The sequence below is a fragment of the Glandiceps talaboti genome, chromosome 11, assembly GCF_964340395.1.
Source record: "Glandiceps talaboti chromosome 11, keGlaTala1.1, whole genome shotgun sequence".
NCBI lineage: Eukaryota > Metazoa > Hemichordata > Enteropneusta > Spengelidae > Glandiceps > Glandiceps talaboti.
The window spans coordinates 20,371,692-20,389,406 of record NC_135559.1 but is presented as its reverse complement, the minus strand read 5'-3'; the positions used below and the strand labels follow the sequence as shown (position 1 = coordinate 20,389,406).

At 36.3% G+C, this 17,715-nt stretch overlaps 1 protein-coding gene across 1 annotated transcript; it reads left to right on the top strand.

The window, feature by feature from the left end:
- The first annotated feature begins 644 nt into the window (after nucleotides 1–644).
- LOC144442235 (golgin-45-like) lies at nucleotides 645–10,526 on the top strand. Its single transcript, XM_078131514.1, has 7 exons — nucleotides 645–765; nucleotides 2,327–2,463; nucleotides 3,601–3,863; nucleotides 4,455–4,654; nucleotides 5,048–5,176; nucleotides 6,617–6,854; nucleotides 7,339–10,526. Exons 2-7 carry the CDS (start codon nucleotides 2,388–2,390, stop codon nucleotides 7,528–7,530), a joined length of 1,098 nt encoding a protein of 365 aa, XP_077987640.1. The 5' UTR covers nucleotides 645–765; nucleotides 2,327–2,387; the 3' UTR covers nucleotides 7,531–10,526.
- The last annotated feature ends 7,189 nt before the right edge of the window (nucleotides 10,527–17,715 follow it).

Genomic DNA, 17,715 nt, shown 5'->3' with positions numbered 1-17,715 from the left:
TGACAGGTTTCATTGCACAGATATTTGTAACTGGTAAACATACACGATTACTGTACAACACTTAGGAGCAAGATCAAGAGTTCAGTGCCGGATAAAAAACTAAATTCCTGGGGTGGAGTGAGGTGGGGGTTTGAACCATTTTAGTTCTAATCCTACAAAAGAGAGAGACACCATAAAGATAACACACAGACATCACTAAAGTCTTGCTTGTGTGTTGGATCTGTATTTACTAGTAGTTAATGATATAAACATATATGACATGGATTTTATTTGAACCTCAGCAGATTATACCTTGTTTAGTAGTATGCATGCTGTTACTGTTTATATCATTAACTAAATACAGAGCTTTGACCCAGTCTAGGGAGACTGTGGTTGTCTGATCCCGCGAAAAATGATACTACAGTAGTACAGTTACTAATAAACTAGTGAATTTTTATTCAAAACCAAGCTTTCGCTCAAGGTTTAAATTTGTCACTACATCACTACACGCACTGAACTGGTGAAGAAAAAACACATCCCCTCCCCCTTCCACCCTATTTTCAGTCCCTTATTAAAACATCAACTCCGTACGCGGAATGACGTCACTATTTTGTTTGTATTTCTGTTACTTGCCACTTGGTGGCGCTAATATATTCTCGTATCCAAAATGGCGCTGTGTTGAAATGGTGAAGTTCGACGTGGTAAAAAACTTACGTTAAAATGGGTATGGTCGGGGAATGATCCTTATTAAGTCATCCCACAGAATCATAATACAGTAATTGTAAGGTGAGTACGTTCGAATCCCAATGTCCATGAACAATGGCGTGCTACACAGAACTCGAGAAATTCAGGAACGCGAACGAACGCCCCGGAAGATCACTGGCTCAATATTCAACAAACACCCAGTGCGTTATTTTGTGTAAAGTAATTAGTAAATATTTTTTTAGAAATATCTGTAGCTTTTGGCCAACAAATAATTTACACCGAGATCTTAACAACTTAACTAAGAAAAGGGTCACATTCGCAAGCTTTCCGGTATCAAATTGTACATTGTCATGATTGTGTAGTGCAGTGCGAGTGACATGACACGTCCCCCAGCATGCCCAGGCCAGGTTTAGTCCCGCTACGGCACTAGGACGCTGTTGTCAGACGCGGTACCGGTTAGTCGCGTCGGGACCTTGTAAACATTCTGGCAATGTCTCTTTATGGTGTTTTAATGACAATGTCAGAATCAAGTCCCACTGTCCGTCAGCAAACAGGACTACCCCAGTCTGTGCTTATTATTTCACGTTCTAACAGTGTCTGAATTGTTCAAACCCAAACAACGGTTTGCATTTCTGAAATAATGATAAAATCAGGTATTCTACATCATTACATATACATGATGTATATATCAAAGTGTTTCAAAAGGTAAATAACAAGAACGTAAATGTTTTAATAATTTATTGATTTTAATTTGTAAATAATTCGCACACTTTTGTTAGATACAAGTAAATAATATTTGTTGTTGATTGAAATACCCCCTCCCGCTAAATATTTGAATTTTGGTGAAGATCAGACATACATGTACAAATGTATGTACATCACTGGAAATAACTACACGTGTAGGGTCTATGGGTAGTGTTGCCAGAATGTCTAAAGTAGTTCTGCAATATCTAGGTCTGAATCTGTGAGGTGCTGAAACATCTAGAAAATTATAAAAGACACACATGTACCAATGTCTAAAAAATATTGTCAATTTGTCATATACTCTGACCAATTTGTCATATTTTGGGAAATACAGTACATGTATAAAATGCACCATTCTTGATACATTTGCACCTATGATAACATTTTACCTCCTGCTAGAGGGTTAAAATAAAACAAAAAGGTTGACTTATTCCCATGTAAACCTACAATTACTTTGTATGCATGTGTTACATATGGCGAATACATGTATGTAAGTCACATCAACCAAAAAATTGAATGATTGATATTTTCATGATGGGCATAGATGGTAAAATTGTATTTTGGGTAAGTTCCCCCCTAACAAGAATTTGTCATATTTAAAATTAAATAGTAACACATCATGAAATGACTCCAACTGGCAATGTAATCTCTGTACACATACAATGTATACATGTGGGCAATAGTCTAATTTTAAAGAAGGTCCTCATATGTTTTGATTCTCACCAATGACAGCTTGTGACAAATTTACAGGAAGTAGGACTTCATCTTTTCAGTGAATCTTTTCCCAAAATTTATATTCCTAACAAGTGCCATTGATATGTTACACTTTTTTCTTATAACTGAAGTTGTGAGGCATTCATCATATTCTCATTTTCTTTTCATTGTTCTTTTCTCATAGGCTTCAAAACCCCCCAAGATAGTATTAGTACATGAACCAACATCTGTTCTGAGCTTCCAAAATGACTGAATATTACAGCAGCCAAACACCACGGAAAGTGTTTGGAAAAACAATATCAGCACAAGTAATGGATAGAGGTGAGTTTAGTATATGTATGTATGTACAAACGTTATACTCTGACCAACTGTGTGACTACATGTATGTTGATAATAAAGACTTCTAGACAACTGACGTTGATCCATTCATATCTAAATACTCTCACATCATGTAGTGAATTGTAAATGTAAAGGACTGACACTGTGGAAATTTGTTGACAACAAAGAAGGTTTTTTAAACAAAAAGCTAAAGTTTTGATTCATATCAGTAAATCCAAAACGCAATGAATGCATGTCTTTGAATAAAAGATACCTACATGTACATTCATGATTGTACACCAAAAGAATACAATTTTCAATCATAGAATATAGAAAAGTACAATGTATGGTGTTATATAACATAATGTAACATAACTATATGTATATGTACAAGCTTTAAAGTGAAAGTTTAGTCGGAAGTCCTTGATGCAAAGAAAGGTTTCGTAGATGAGATTATTCAAAAATGACAATAACATTTCTTTGGCTTTAGAGAACATTTATTCAAATTACACCCATCCTAAAGGTGTATGTACATGACATACATTTGTACACGTGTCTTACAAATCAAAGACTTGTCTAAATAAAAATGAGTGTATTTTTTTTTCATTTTTGAGTGCTGATTTCCCTCAAAGATTACCTTTAACTTGTGTTGTCACTTGACATTGTTCAGTCCAAGCCTGAATAAATGGTAGGGTTCATCTCGTATAGATTACAGAAGTCAAAATTACATTTCATTAGTATATTTATTTACCTTAATCCTTTCCTCAGTGGTTTGCCAAGGTTTGGTAACCTTAGTAACAGAGACAGGGGGATATCGTAAATTAGCAAAAAATTCAATTTCTTAAACCATACATAATGATAGTAATTTCTTAAACCATTGTTTTTGTTCTAAGCCATGACTTACATTGGGTAAAGTGTCTTGGTACAATGCTTCAGAAACTCAGGTAACTTGTTCCTACTTACGGTGTATCTTTTAAAAAAATTGTTTTTTATTTTAATTATGTTTCTGACGAGACATGATACAAAATATTTTGTTCAAAGTGAGAGATGATTACAGGTCACTGTAACACACACGTTCTTTGCTAATATTATTATTGATTATGGTATCAATAAGCTTCATAATTGTATTTTCTTATACAGGTATTGATCCACAGAAAACACCTCGACTTGAAGGAGATGGCATGGAATACGTAGAGAAAGAAATGTCGGCCAGCAGAGTATACAGAAAACCTGCAAAGTGTCGTGAACCAACCCTTGATATGTCAATAGTTTCAATCCTACCAGAAATCAGACAATCTATGCAAGATGAACAGCTGATCAAAATTGTCACTTTGGAAAATGATGTGAAAAAGATGAAAGATGAGAGAGCAGTGCTGGAGTCCAAACTACAGGAACAAATCAAGGTGAAGTGTCTGTTGTGTTGAAGTCTGGTTGATTTTTCCTCTACAGTTAGTGGAAGTGCATATAGAATAAGTTCAATATCACTATTAGGGTTGTCGGTGGCCAAGCGATTAAATCACCTGCCTCTTACACCTGCCGTCTGGATTCAATTTCATTCAGGGTTTGATTAAGTTACCACGGTGTAAGTAAGAAGAGTGTCGTTCAGTTTGACTCTACCAAACAACGCAGGTTTTCCCCAGGTACTCCGATTTCCTCCTGCGCTAACTCTGAACCTTCCTCCTGTCTCTCTGTTTCCTGGAGTGTTATTGCCCAATGCCAACACCAGCACTAAGCAAACACAGGGCTTATGCTAGCACAACTCACCAGGGTCACTGTTGGGTTCCAACCCAGTGTTAACACCAGACTGCACTGGTACTGGGCTAGCAAACCCAAAAAAGCGGTTCTTCAACTGTACTGTAAAAAAAAAATTGAGAATGAATGTTAGATTTTGGTGTATAAAGTCTAAGAAGATAAAGATGATGTGTGTCCTTAGTTTAGATTTAGCACACTATTACGATTTAGTATACTGATGTTATCTCATTTTTAATACACAGGTCAACAAGGAAGTAAAAAGGCTTCTAGTTGCATCAGTTGGAGCTGACTTGTACCAGCAAATGGAAGATGTGACTAGGGATAAAATCCGACTAGCTGAAGACCTGGACAACACAATACAAACACTAACAGAGGAAAGGGAAACCAACCAACAACTTGGCATACAGTGTGATGTATGGAGAAGTAAATTCCTAGGCAGTAGGTAAGGCCAAGAAACAAAACCCCAGTTTTTGGGGGGGGTTTTTTGTTGTTGTTTTTTTGTTTTTTTTGTTTTTTTGTTTTTTTGTTTGTTTGTTTGTTTGTTTTTTTGTTTGTTTGTTTTGTTTTTTTTTTTGGGGGGGGGGGGCTATGTACAAAATCTCTGCCATATTTTGAAAGAGAAGTCTTCCCTTACTTGTACCCGAGTGACTGGAATGTGCCACATATCCTTGTCATGTAGTCCCAAACCAGAATGTATCCAACAAAAAGGGGGATTTGTTAGTACTATTAGTTGGGAATCTGCTACATTCAATCAAATGCAGTATTCCAAATAAGCATAATTTCAAAAACTGTTTTTAATCTTACAATTGTGATGAAAATCTCAATATGTTTCCAGAGTACAAGTAGATGAATTGGTCAGCTGTAAGTATAGATCTTCTATGGCATATGAGGAAAGTAAAATGGCTATAGATAAACTGCTGACAGAGAGAGAAGAGATGAGATCCCATATGATGGAAGCTAACAAGTAAGTCAAAACAATTTTGAAATTTGTGTATCAGTAGTCTGGGAACTATACACGTGGCCTCATTTTCTACGATCTCTTTCTGCACTGTATAGGTAAATGGCTTTCTCTAGCTCGACAGTGGTCGTTTACTGCTGTAGGAGCATTAATATAAATGTGATGATGTTACGTACCATATTTCATTTGTCTTTTTGTAAACACAGTTGGTCCTGGTATTAGACAGAGCAGAATATTCATGAAGTTATTTCCTTTACATTTAAGTTGATTTTCAAAGAGTTGCCCAGATTTTAGGCATGAAACCTTGGCAACTTTTAAACAAATTTCACATTAACTATAACAAAATACTACTTGTGTAACATGTAGCAGTACATTCTATATATTTCATCTGTAGACATTTTATAGCTAAAATGATGTAGGCCTGGTGTTTCACTCATGGGACATTACAGCTAAAATGATGTGGGCCTGGTGTTTCACTCATGGGACATTACAGCTAAAATGATGTGGGCCTGGTGTTTCACGCATGGGACATTACAGCTAAAATGATGTAGGCCTGGTGTTTCACTCATGGGACATTACAGCTAAAATGATGTAGGCCTGGTGTTTCACTCATGGGACATTACAGCTAAAATGATGTGGGCCTGGTGTTTCACTCATGGGACATTACAGCTAAAATGATGTGGGCCTGGTGTTTCACTCATGGGACATTACAGCTAAAATGATGTGGGCCTGGTGTTTCACTCATGGAACATTACAGCTAAAATGATGTGGGCCTGGTGTTTCACTCATGGGACATTACAGCTAAAATGATGTGGGCCTGGTGTTTCACTCATGGGACATTACAGCTAAAATGATGTAGGCCTGGTGTTTCACTCATGGGACATTACACCTAAAATGATGTGGGCCTGGTGTTTAACTCATGGGACATTATGTTTTTGACATATAGCTAGACATACATTTTGTATTTCAACTCTAGACTAACAATAACAGAGATACAATAAACACAGCAGGATCCTTTGCCCAATCACATTGAACACTCACAAGCATTGCTATTCTTTCACAGTGCAGTAAAATCAGGCTTCTAATGAAAACATTGCACATGGACTTGATGATTTTAATGGCTGCAATTGTTTATTTTCTAACTGATAATCAACATTTCAACTTGACTACTTCTACATCCCCACTGTGCATGGCACCTATGTAGTTGTTTCTTTCGCATTGAAAGTTATCTGATGGTGTATGTATTAAATGTCATATAACATGAGTGAAACACCAAGCCTACATCGTGTTAGCTGTATAAAATGTCATGTTACATGAGTAAAACACCAAGCCTACATCATGTTAGCTGTATTAAATGTCATGTTACATGAGTAAAACACCAAGCCTACATCATGTTAGCTGTATCAAAGAGATGTTTAGACACGATGTTTGAATTTAACCCACCAGGAAACTACAGTATTTGTCAGATGCCTTACAACGAAGTCACACCCTCTCTCATGAGGAAGTGCAGCCATCGACCAATGTGATGACTTTATCACTTGTCAATCATCAGTTGTCAGCCACCATTTCACAACATCTCCTTGGCGACATGAATTCTGGGAACAAAAAGAAGACAGTGTCTGCTACCTCTGCATCTAACCTAAACTTTGTGGAATGGACACCGGCTGAAATGTTGGCTAAAGACGTAAGTATTTTTTTTCTAGGTAATGAAGTGGAATAAAATACTTTATCTGAGTTCAGTGAAATTTCCATAACTGTATTGAAATATATTGGACAGTCAAAGAATTTGTTTGAATAATTATTCAGAAAATTCTGTAATTGTGTAATACTATGTAAATATCCAAATAAAGGTGAGGCTTAGCACATATACAAATGCATAGTTGGAAAAAAACATTGGCCTTCACATCATCACGCCATTGAACAAAATAGTCACAACATCACAAGAAACATTGGCATTCACATAGCCACACCACATTGAACAAAATAGTCACTGCATCACAAGAAACATTGGCCTTCACATAGCCACACCACATTGAACAAAATACTCACCACATCACAAGAAACATTGGCCTACACATCATTGTACCACATTGAACAAAATAGTCACACCACATCAAACAGTCTTCAATATTCATATCAGTTAAAACAATTTTCTGTTTTCATTTCAGATATTACTGAACAAGAAATTAGACAGAACTTGTACTGATAGTATAGATGACACTACCTCCAACTCAGACAACACCAGTCCCAGCAACACACCAAAACCGTACAAAATCAACCGATTTCATCCACTGACCAAATATGAAAACTTAACTGTAAACTGTTGTAGAGATTGTACAGGAGAAATCAGAGTTGTATAGTAATGTCAATGTTTGTTACAACTCATGTAGATCAACAAGAATTTGAATGAATATACCCTTCCAATCAAGACCGCCCTCTAGTGGTACATTATAGCCAGGGCATCAATTTGACAGGCACCATTTTGTTACTGACTTGTGTAAGAGATCCAAAAGTGAGAGAAATATCAGTGAATTCAATTTTCTTTGAATATGCTTCTATAAGTCCCAAATCTTTGAGAAAATTAGCAAACATTAATTTCAGTCATTTCGTTACAGAATACATTGTATCTGAATGCATCAAACTTTTGATACAAATCCCCTTGATTACAATTTCTGTAATACACCACTAGATGGCGCCCTTTATAGGATGGTTGTATTCTCACTCATGTATGTATAAATTACAAGTATTCAGAGAAGGGTAGACTATGAACGATGTATACAAGTAGCTTCTCAGTCTTGATCAGTTTTCTATACACATGGCTAATATTAAAAACACAAAGCATATTGTTTGAAGCTCTTATGAATGATACAAGTCTGTAAGATACAACATTCATGCAACACTATCAGCCACCAGAGAAGCCTGTTGGAGCTGATCAACATGAGGTAGCTGACAGTCAACAAATCATATGGTAATGTGCAATTTAAAAACTGGTGATTGGAATCAAACCTATTTACAGGACTTGTATTATGTGTATGTATATAGGACTTTCATGTATGTTGTACTTTATCTTTCAAATCAGTCCACTTATCTAGGTATAGTAAATCTGACTTATAAAGTATCAACAAAACGTTTTAGGAATTGTAGAACAGAGCAACAGTTGAAGACAACATTGTATTACTGTATGACTTCTTTTTAAACAAAGGAGGTATAAAAAAAATGACTGAGTAATAATTGACTATTTTCCATACTGTATCAACGTATCTATTCATTACCATGTAACCAGTATTCTCCACAGAATGAAATTTGATATAGTGTGTTGTTATGCAGATGAGTTCCAGGAAATTAAAATATAGAGTATAGTAACTACCATGCTGAAATAGCCCTTGGGAATACACTGGTATTTCATTTGATAACATTAGCTTATATTTTCGAAATACCTGTAGGATCCACACACGTTTCGATTTGCTATAAAACTGATGTTGAGTACATCAGTTGTGAAGGATACATACTTATACATAGTCTGAAAGTTCCAGTTGTTGGTCTGATTATGTAACCACTTGTTATCACTCACTCAGGTTAAGTGTATTATAATAAGTGGAAACAATGTTTGGATCTTTCATGTTAACTTGCACATAGGTTAGAATCCTGTCATGTGGAGATTCTTGGCTCTCAATGCCTTTAGGGGAAATGCTAGCCTGAAAGATCCAGGCATTCCTTCTGCTTAGTAAGATATATAATATGCTCTGGGGTAGCAAGTGATTACAAATGTCACAGACAAGTAACTTTAATAGACAAGTAAGTTACTTGTCTGTGCATAAGTAGACCAACAACTGGACCTTTCAGTCTGGTGATACCCAAGAGCCAAAAAGCCCCACACAGCTAGATTCTATGCAAACTTGTGCAGTATAAAATTAACTTTTATCCCAGTGAACACCAGTAACTAAAGCAAATCTTTAAGCCAAATATTTGAATCCCACTGTCCTAGATTGCTGTACTATATTGATAGTTGATCCATACCAATTACTTAGGATCATTCTTTCGTTCTGGACCAACTTTTTTCTGTAGCTCTGCCAGGCAACTGTTTTTCTCTATCGTATTTTAATCCAATTTTGAAATGTGCCTCTAAGTTGTATAGTTATGTTTTACCACAAATCAGATCTCTGTATGTTTTACCACATATCAGATCTCTGTATGTGATGCACTGTTAGTGGAAAGTGTTATTTTCTTAGTGTAACATATTGTATAAATTTCCTAGTAAGACTATCAATAACCCAGATCTAAAAACTTTGATATGTATGCCAGTGTATGTTACTACTAGTAGTTCTAAGTAAATGAGTTCAATGTATTTAGTTGATGAGATAGTATTCATTTCCATATCCAGACAGTGAAAGGATTTCTCCTGTACATACTATGAATGACTTTAAACATCAAAAGTTGAATCTGTGTATGGTTTCTATGAGAACTTTCCTCAGGTGTGCTGTTTGAGGTCTGTTGAAACATATTCAATGAATAGTGCCCTCTAGTGGTCAAACCAATAATGTTCTACAACTTAGGAGATTCATATTGAAGGGTGATCTGTAATAAGGTACCATATGATATAGTGTGCAGTCCTATCAGAACTAAAGTGTTGGCTGATATGGAAGCTTAACTCACCATAGCTTGCAAACTATGGAAAGGGCTGTTCTGTAACAACTACATAATGAGAGGGGGCTCTATTTTGGAAAGGTCTGTTAGGGTGCCTGTACTTAATTCTGTGTTTCTCATTGTAACACCTTGGAATGATGAGTTGTCTGGTCAGTTAGAAATTTTAGAAAAGTAAGTGTATGAGTACAGTTTGGTAATACTTTCATTTCATAATTGTATATTTAACTGTATGAGTGACCAAATGACAATTAAAGTCAGAAGGAAACTTTGATCAGAACCATTTGTTTTACCAAATTGCCTAATTTTCAGCAAAACGGTCATTTTCGCTCAGATATGCTCTCATGGGTTGTCATGACAATCAGTGACATTGTGATTTTTCTAATCCTGCCATAGAGGGCGTCCCATATTATTTTACCAGATTGAAGAAATATGGGGTCGATCGGGTCATAAGAAACACAGAATTTAAGAAAGGTCTCCCTAGCTTGTCTGTATATATTGTATTGTAGATGTTAGTATTATAATATCAGTCTTTAGTGTATTAGCTGCATCTCAAAAGGATGGTATTTATTGCAGGGAAATCACATACAAAGCTACTAAAGTATTTATGAGAGCGGTCTCTCTACACCACCACTATGTGCTATTGTGGTAGGTGTATTTATCAAGGGTTTTCTACACGCCTGTATACCTGTCATTTAACACCTAAGAATCATTCATGAAGTCAATAAATATGCATTTTATAAAACTACTTGTGGAAATGCCTATTGGTTTGTTTGAGTGAAGAAGATTAATATGAATTTTTATTACCTGACAGAATTTTACCACTTAGTCATGCCATAAATATAACTCATTTGTTGGTTGCCATGACTTCCACTCCTTTCACTACCCTGTATGTTGGCAGTATAGCAACCATTCTAATTTTTGGTGCAACACTACATGACTACTTCTCCACACACATTACTATAGTTTGTGTCAGAATAAGGCAGTCTCCTTTTATTTTGACACTAGCATATGAGGTAAAATACTAATACAGGTATCGAGAGTTTTGAAGATCTTTACTTAATCGATCGCATTATTACTATTAAGTTGTTGGTGCAACAGAAATCCACACTTTATCATATCTGCAAGTCAAAACAGTAATAATGTCCAAAAATGTACATCAGCTTGGTAGATCTAAGGATTTACAAAGGTTATAACACACAAACAGTTCAAAGTTGTTTAGCATTGAGCTTTCCATTTGTCTTGGTCGACGGTCCCATTGACAAATTCCATAGTTACGGCTGACCAATAGGTGGCGGTATGACCAGTCGATTGCAGTGTAACCATGGTAGCAGACCAAGGCAGATCGAAAGCTCAGTGCTCAAAGCTTTGAACTGCTTGTAAGTTATAATCTTTGTAAATTAATAATATTGTCGCTCATCACACATTGATCAGATAGTTTTGAATGATTGCTCCAATTGGTTTTATAAGTTATAACTTTATACAAGATTAGAAAGTGAATTGTATGTATCGTGTCTTTTCCTTGTCTGTGGTCTATAAAAACTGGTGTATTTTTACAATAGACAAAAATTAATGAACATAACAAGCCAGAGCTACTGGGAGCAGTGATGTGGTACAATAAATACAGTACCATAAAATTGACGGGGTCCGCACCCTAAAATCGGCGCCCCCCAACTGACCACGATTTTAACCTGATTAATACCAGACTCTATCTGTATCATTTGTTAATAAAACAGACAATTAAACATGCATAATGTCTTATTACTGGCATTTCAACACTTTACAGTGGATATTGTTGGTTGTCCGATTGAAAGAATAATAAGGCTTACTCCAATTACAGCTAAGTGTAGCTTTAAGAATGTATACACTGCCAGGTGTAAAATCTAATGGTACAGACTGATATGCAGAGATAAAATTACTCTGGCGAATTCTAGAACGAAGAAATAAAAGCCTTAAAAGGGGATTGCTCTGTAGACCATAGACCTTCCAACAACGTGATGGAGGGTTTATGTGTACACATACTACTAGTATTCATTGTATGGACAAAGGTCTTCTTCAACATCTTCTTTCATATACAATATCCTATAGCTGTATCTCTCTGGGTGTTGGCCTCTCACAGTAGGGGAAGTGTCGTGAAGAGATCTTGAAGGTCATCAGATTAATACAGGAAAGAATGCATTGGCCATCATGTATTGTAGTAGCATTGTATATGTACAAAAGTAGAATGTATATAGAGGACAGTGTACAAAATCGTTACGGCTTTTTCTTCAAAAGTAATAAAAACCATAACGTATTGACGACAAGATAGTGCGTTCACCCTTGGGCGGCCTTGCTGTGCATTCAGATTTCATATTTTCAAACAAACTTTACTTAGTAACGACAAAACGTGTTGACCTATATATTTATTTACATGTAGTTTCACTACAATTCATAATTAGGAACGCAACTTGTGTCAACTGACCGTTCACCGGTTCCACACAGAAACCAATATTAGGAAACTGCTCTTCTTAACGCTCTTCGGATTAGAAGAGCGATTTGTCGTCTTCGGCCAGGGTAAAACTTCACACTTGCTAAGATGAAATGAATACATGTTCTTGCGACATTTTGTCTTATTGGTTTCTGCATATACGTACGTACGTGGTTGTATCAAACGTGAGACTGTGGATGGTGACATGAAAGAGACTGTATATACTGTTGGTGGTGTTTTACAGTATGTGTGTTGATTTGTCCTGTATGGTGAATTCTACAAATTTTAACGCTTTTCATTATCATATAATTTTAGCAAGGCCTACGAGACGACAACCTTTCTTCATAACAGATTTATAATAGCTGTATTAATATATTAAGTACAGAAGAGTTTCATAAAAATATGGTATAATAAAGCAATAATAAAGTCATTGATATCAATAAAAATTCTCTTGAAGCCTAGAAACTGCAAAGCAACACTGTGTGTTGATATAAACACGTGTCACTAATGCATTAATGGCAAGAACTACCCACAACACTTGGTTGTCAGTGGCAACGTAATTGACTAAAGTAAGTCACTCATTAGCCCTTAAATTTGACTCCTGGTACGTGTTTAATACTGTCTCTAGCTATGCAACGTCTCTGACGAACTGATGGATCGCCAAAGATGCCAATCAGACTGATTTAACGCAATACCCGGGCGCAATACGTGCCTCGAAAACTTGGTAAACTCTTTAAACTTTCGCTGTTACGGACAAAGGCCTTCTTCAGCATCTTCTTTCATATACAATATCCTATAACTGTATCTCTGTGGATGTTGGCCTCTCACAGTAAGGGAAGTGTTATGCAGAGATCTTGAAGGTCATCAGATTAATAAAGGAAAGAATGCATTGGCCATCATGTATTGTAATAGCATTGTACAAAAGTAGAATGTATATAGAGGACAGTGAACAAAATCGTTACGGCTTGAAATTTTCTTCAAAAGTAATAAAAACCACAACAAAGTATTGAAGACAAGATAGGGTGTTTACCCATGGTCGGCCTTGCTGTGCAAACAAAAATATTACTAAGCAACGACAAAACGTGTTACCTACATATATTTCATTTACACATATATAGTTTCACTTCATTTCATAATTCAGAACGCAACCTGCAAGTTACCGTTCACCGGCTCTCATTGAAACAACAGGACAGAAACCAATAATTATAGGAAACTGCACACTTGCTAGTATAGAATGAATGCTCGTGCGACATTTTCAGTGTCTTAACGGTTTCTGCGTATGGTCGTATCAGAGACGGTGGTGAACGGTGACTTGAAACGGGTTGTATATACTGTTGGTGGTGTTTTTTAGTATGTGTGTTGATTTGTCCTGTATGATAAACTCTACAAATTTTAACGATTTTCATTATCATATAATTTTAGCAAGACCTACGACCGCGGGACAGATTTATAATAGCTGTATAAATATATTAAGTACAGAAGAGTTTCATAAAAAAAATATGGTATGATACAGCAATAAGAAAGTCATTGATATCAATAAAAATTCTCTTGAAGCCTGGAAACTGCAAAGCAACACTGTGTGTTGATATAAACACATGTCAGTGATGGCAAGAACTACCCACAACACTTGGTTGTCAGTGGCAACATAATTGACTAAAGTAAGTCACTCATTAGCCCTTAAACTTGACTTGTGGTACGTATTTTATACTATCTCTAGTTTTCCAAACGCAAAACCATGCAACATATCTGACGAACTGATAAGGTTTCCAAAGATGCCAATCAAACTAATTAACGCAATACGTGCATCGAAAATAAACTCTTTCTACTTTTGCTGTAAAGCTTTATGCAAGAACTGTCTTAAAATCGAGAGAAAAAAATACGAGGTCATCGTATGAATTGATACCAAAATTTAGTAAAAGTTTAATTTTAAATTCCGTTATGCTCACTGAATATAGTGTTAAAACTCTGTGGGAAAAATATAATATAGACGATTTCGTTGAAAACAAAACGGCGAACCTCCACACTTCTTTTAATTGTTAGAAACGGACAAGAGACAAGCTTTCGCAGTTTGGAGATAATTGGAGAACTAGTTTTAAATTATTTCAGGAAAATTTGTCCCCAGCGTGCATATAGAATAGCGGTAGCATGCAGAAATATACTGACTGACGGTGATACTAAGTCCCCATAAAAGGAGATAACATCAGTGGAACGATATGTTGTTATGAGCACTTGTTTACCTCGTTACCAAGCAACTTACAATTTTGTGCACTTCTGATTTTGTCCGTCTATCGCCAAGTCTAACCCAACATGACATTTTAATCCAGCGCTCTTAACTATATGACAAGTAATTCCAGCAAATAAAAGCAGACTTTTAAAATCCTTTTTCGTCTTTCTTCTCAACTCCTAAATCCTGTTGTATTCTTTTTATAGCTAAACATTCCATCAGTGTTGTACTAGACGTGTTGTAATGCAATTACCATGTATCAGCCTATTATGTATGTGCATTATACCTATGTGGCTATGTTCCTAAGGCCTAACATTATTGTATGGTTCCAATTACGCTCAATTTTAGAATGGGTGGAGTAGCTAGATTTTCATTTTATTCATCTTTTTACATGTGTGAGTGTCTCGTTCAGGTAGTTATGTTTTCTATTGTTTTCCAAATTGGGTTATCCCCATCAGCCATTACAGATTTGGAGAACAGTTTTATATTGTGTTTTAAATCAATATTCGTCCGCATCCGCTATTTTCTCGCAAGACTTGATAATTTTCTCGATTTTATTATTTTTCTCTCAATTTTTTTTAAAAATTAGGGTCGACAGTGAAAAACTGGTTGGGGGGGGGGGGGTTAACTAGAACCAAAATATTTTTAGGCCTAATAGCCCTGGTTAGCGTATAAGATACTGTTGAAAAGTTATGACGTCAGAGTGAATGAAGAATTTTACCGATCTCTCTCTCTCTCTCTCTCTCTCTCTCTCTCTCTCTCTCTCTCTCTCTCTCTCTCTCTCTCTCTCTCTCTCTCTCTCTCTCTCTCTCTCTCTCTCTCTCTCTCTCGTATCCTTCACGTCCTCAATCAGAATTTATTGATTCACGAATTTCTTTGTTTTTTTCCGTTTCCACGTAATGTTGTCACGTCAATCGATTATGGGAGACTAGACAAGTGTGACTAAAGAAACAATCCAGCCTGTATTTGACATTCAATAAATCAGTGATACGAACAACAGTTGAATGTGATCTGTTATTACTCTAAGTTGAATATATAAGTAATAACAACGTTAGACTTATTTGTTGAGGAAGGCAAAGTAAGGCAAATAAAACCAAACATTACCGCCAACAAACAAATTACACCACGAATATAGGATGTGCTACACCTCCATAGTAAGAAATAAAAGTTCCCCGCGTAGAAGATTTTTTTTGTAAAAAGCTTTTGGACTTGCCTAAATTCTCAATGAGTAGCTAGTCGATAGAGGACATTTTTCATTTTCATTTGCAATAACGCACAACTGCAGATCTAGATGTGTTACGGTCTCGCACAGACGTCAGATGTACAAGGCAGAAATGTATGTGGTTCTCGTACGATATGTGAAATGATACGGCGTCGGAATAATTGATGGGGTAGAGTGATTATGAAACCACTGCCGAGTCGGTGAACGCTGAAGTTCTTGGGGACTACTGGTAAAGTGGTAACAGGGCAAAAAAGAAATACTGAAGCACATTTTCCTTACATAAGGTTACGTTTTGTGCAAATCTTGGATTCAAGTTTTCTTTCATCTTTTAATAATAGGCCTCTGTGTGTTTCCATTTTCACGAAAACCTCTAGAGTCAATTGCAAAGTGTACTAAGTTGTCATTTCGGCCGTTTTGCAATTATTTTATCCAGTTTGTTGTTTTTGGCGCTATTTGTTTGATTGTTTTACCATTCTATTAAATATATTGTATGTATTACTGTAACATCCCTTTTGAATATATTAAAAGTTAGAAAATGCGCTATAGAAAATAAATAAACTTTAAACGTTAATTATATAAATATATAACTTCCTATATGTGGGCATATAGCCTTTATACTTAAAAAAAATATCTTAAAATCGTATCAATTTTTTGTTATGGGACAGTCAATAAAGTACTTCATTTTAGCAAATCAAGCACTGAGGGTGAACTGAACCACTTACTTACTATAATTATGCTTTGCTATAGGCCTAATGTACAATAACCCCCCCCCCCCCCCTCCCCTCCATAGTATTAGGCTATGCTATCAGATTTGAGCATTTTTCATTTTGTTTTTTCAAAATTTGTACCATACCACACTCTTTGTCAGTGTATCTAGCGTAATAAAGATTGATGAAGTGATTGATTTGTATTTATTTTTAAGCAATATTTATGACGTGCGAGCAGGGGCAATTGCCTGCGTATTTCAAGTCATTTATTTTATGTTATCTTGACAAGTGAGTGTACATTTTGTTTCGGAGTAAGTTCACCTCCTTGGCCCTGTAAACACTTAAGGCCCGGTTACACGATGCAACTCGACTAGCAACGCACCGTGCAATTCGTCGCATGCGACGAATTGCATCGTGTAACCGCCTCGTCGCAGTTGCATGCGACGTTGCAAGGTGCGTCGCAAGGAAACCGACATGTCGGTTTCCTTGCGACGCGTCGCAAGTTGCTTCTCGAGTTGCTTCGTGAGTTGCACCGTGTAACCACTTCGTCGCGTCGCAAGCAATAACCTTTGACATATACCTACGTGTCAAATGACGTTCAATGTTATGGCCGCCATGTTTTTAGTATAAATATTCTATTTCAGCAAGTATTTTTTATATAATTTCGATTTATCACCACGATTACCACTTATAAATAGTATACAATGTCTATGAATGCTTGATTTCCGCTGAATATCATTTTATTTCCAACTTGAATGCAAGTAGCTACATCGGAAAGATCAACATCGCCCTAAACGAACTTCGAATTGAATAGAGTTTTACTATCAATACCTCAACAAGTTTTCAGTCATTTTATTCGTAAATATTAGCAATTTCATAGCATTTTTGCCAAATTCCTGTCGCAAGAAGACTTGACCTCGATGACCTGTAACTTTTATATATTTACGCATGTGCAACAGTTAGCTCTTGCGACTCACCATGCAACTAGTTGCATCGTGTACGCGCTCCCGTCGCAGTTGCAAGCCTCGTCGCATGCGACGAATTGCTTCATGAGTTGCATCGTGTAACTGGGTCACGATCATGGCAACAGTGTGCAATATTTGTCGTTCAAGTCACTGTAGGAACAGCGCGGGAACGCATCATCATACTTGATGGCTGTTGATGTTATTGTCACTACTCAATTTTTTTTTCTGAATAGTGGCATTGTACAACCATTAAACATCTTAAAGGAAAGCTTCCGTTAATAGGTAAAGCTATTGACATAAAATACATGTATTAGTACTA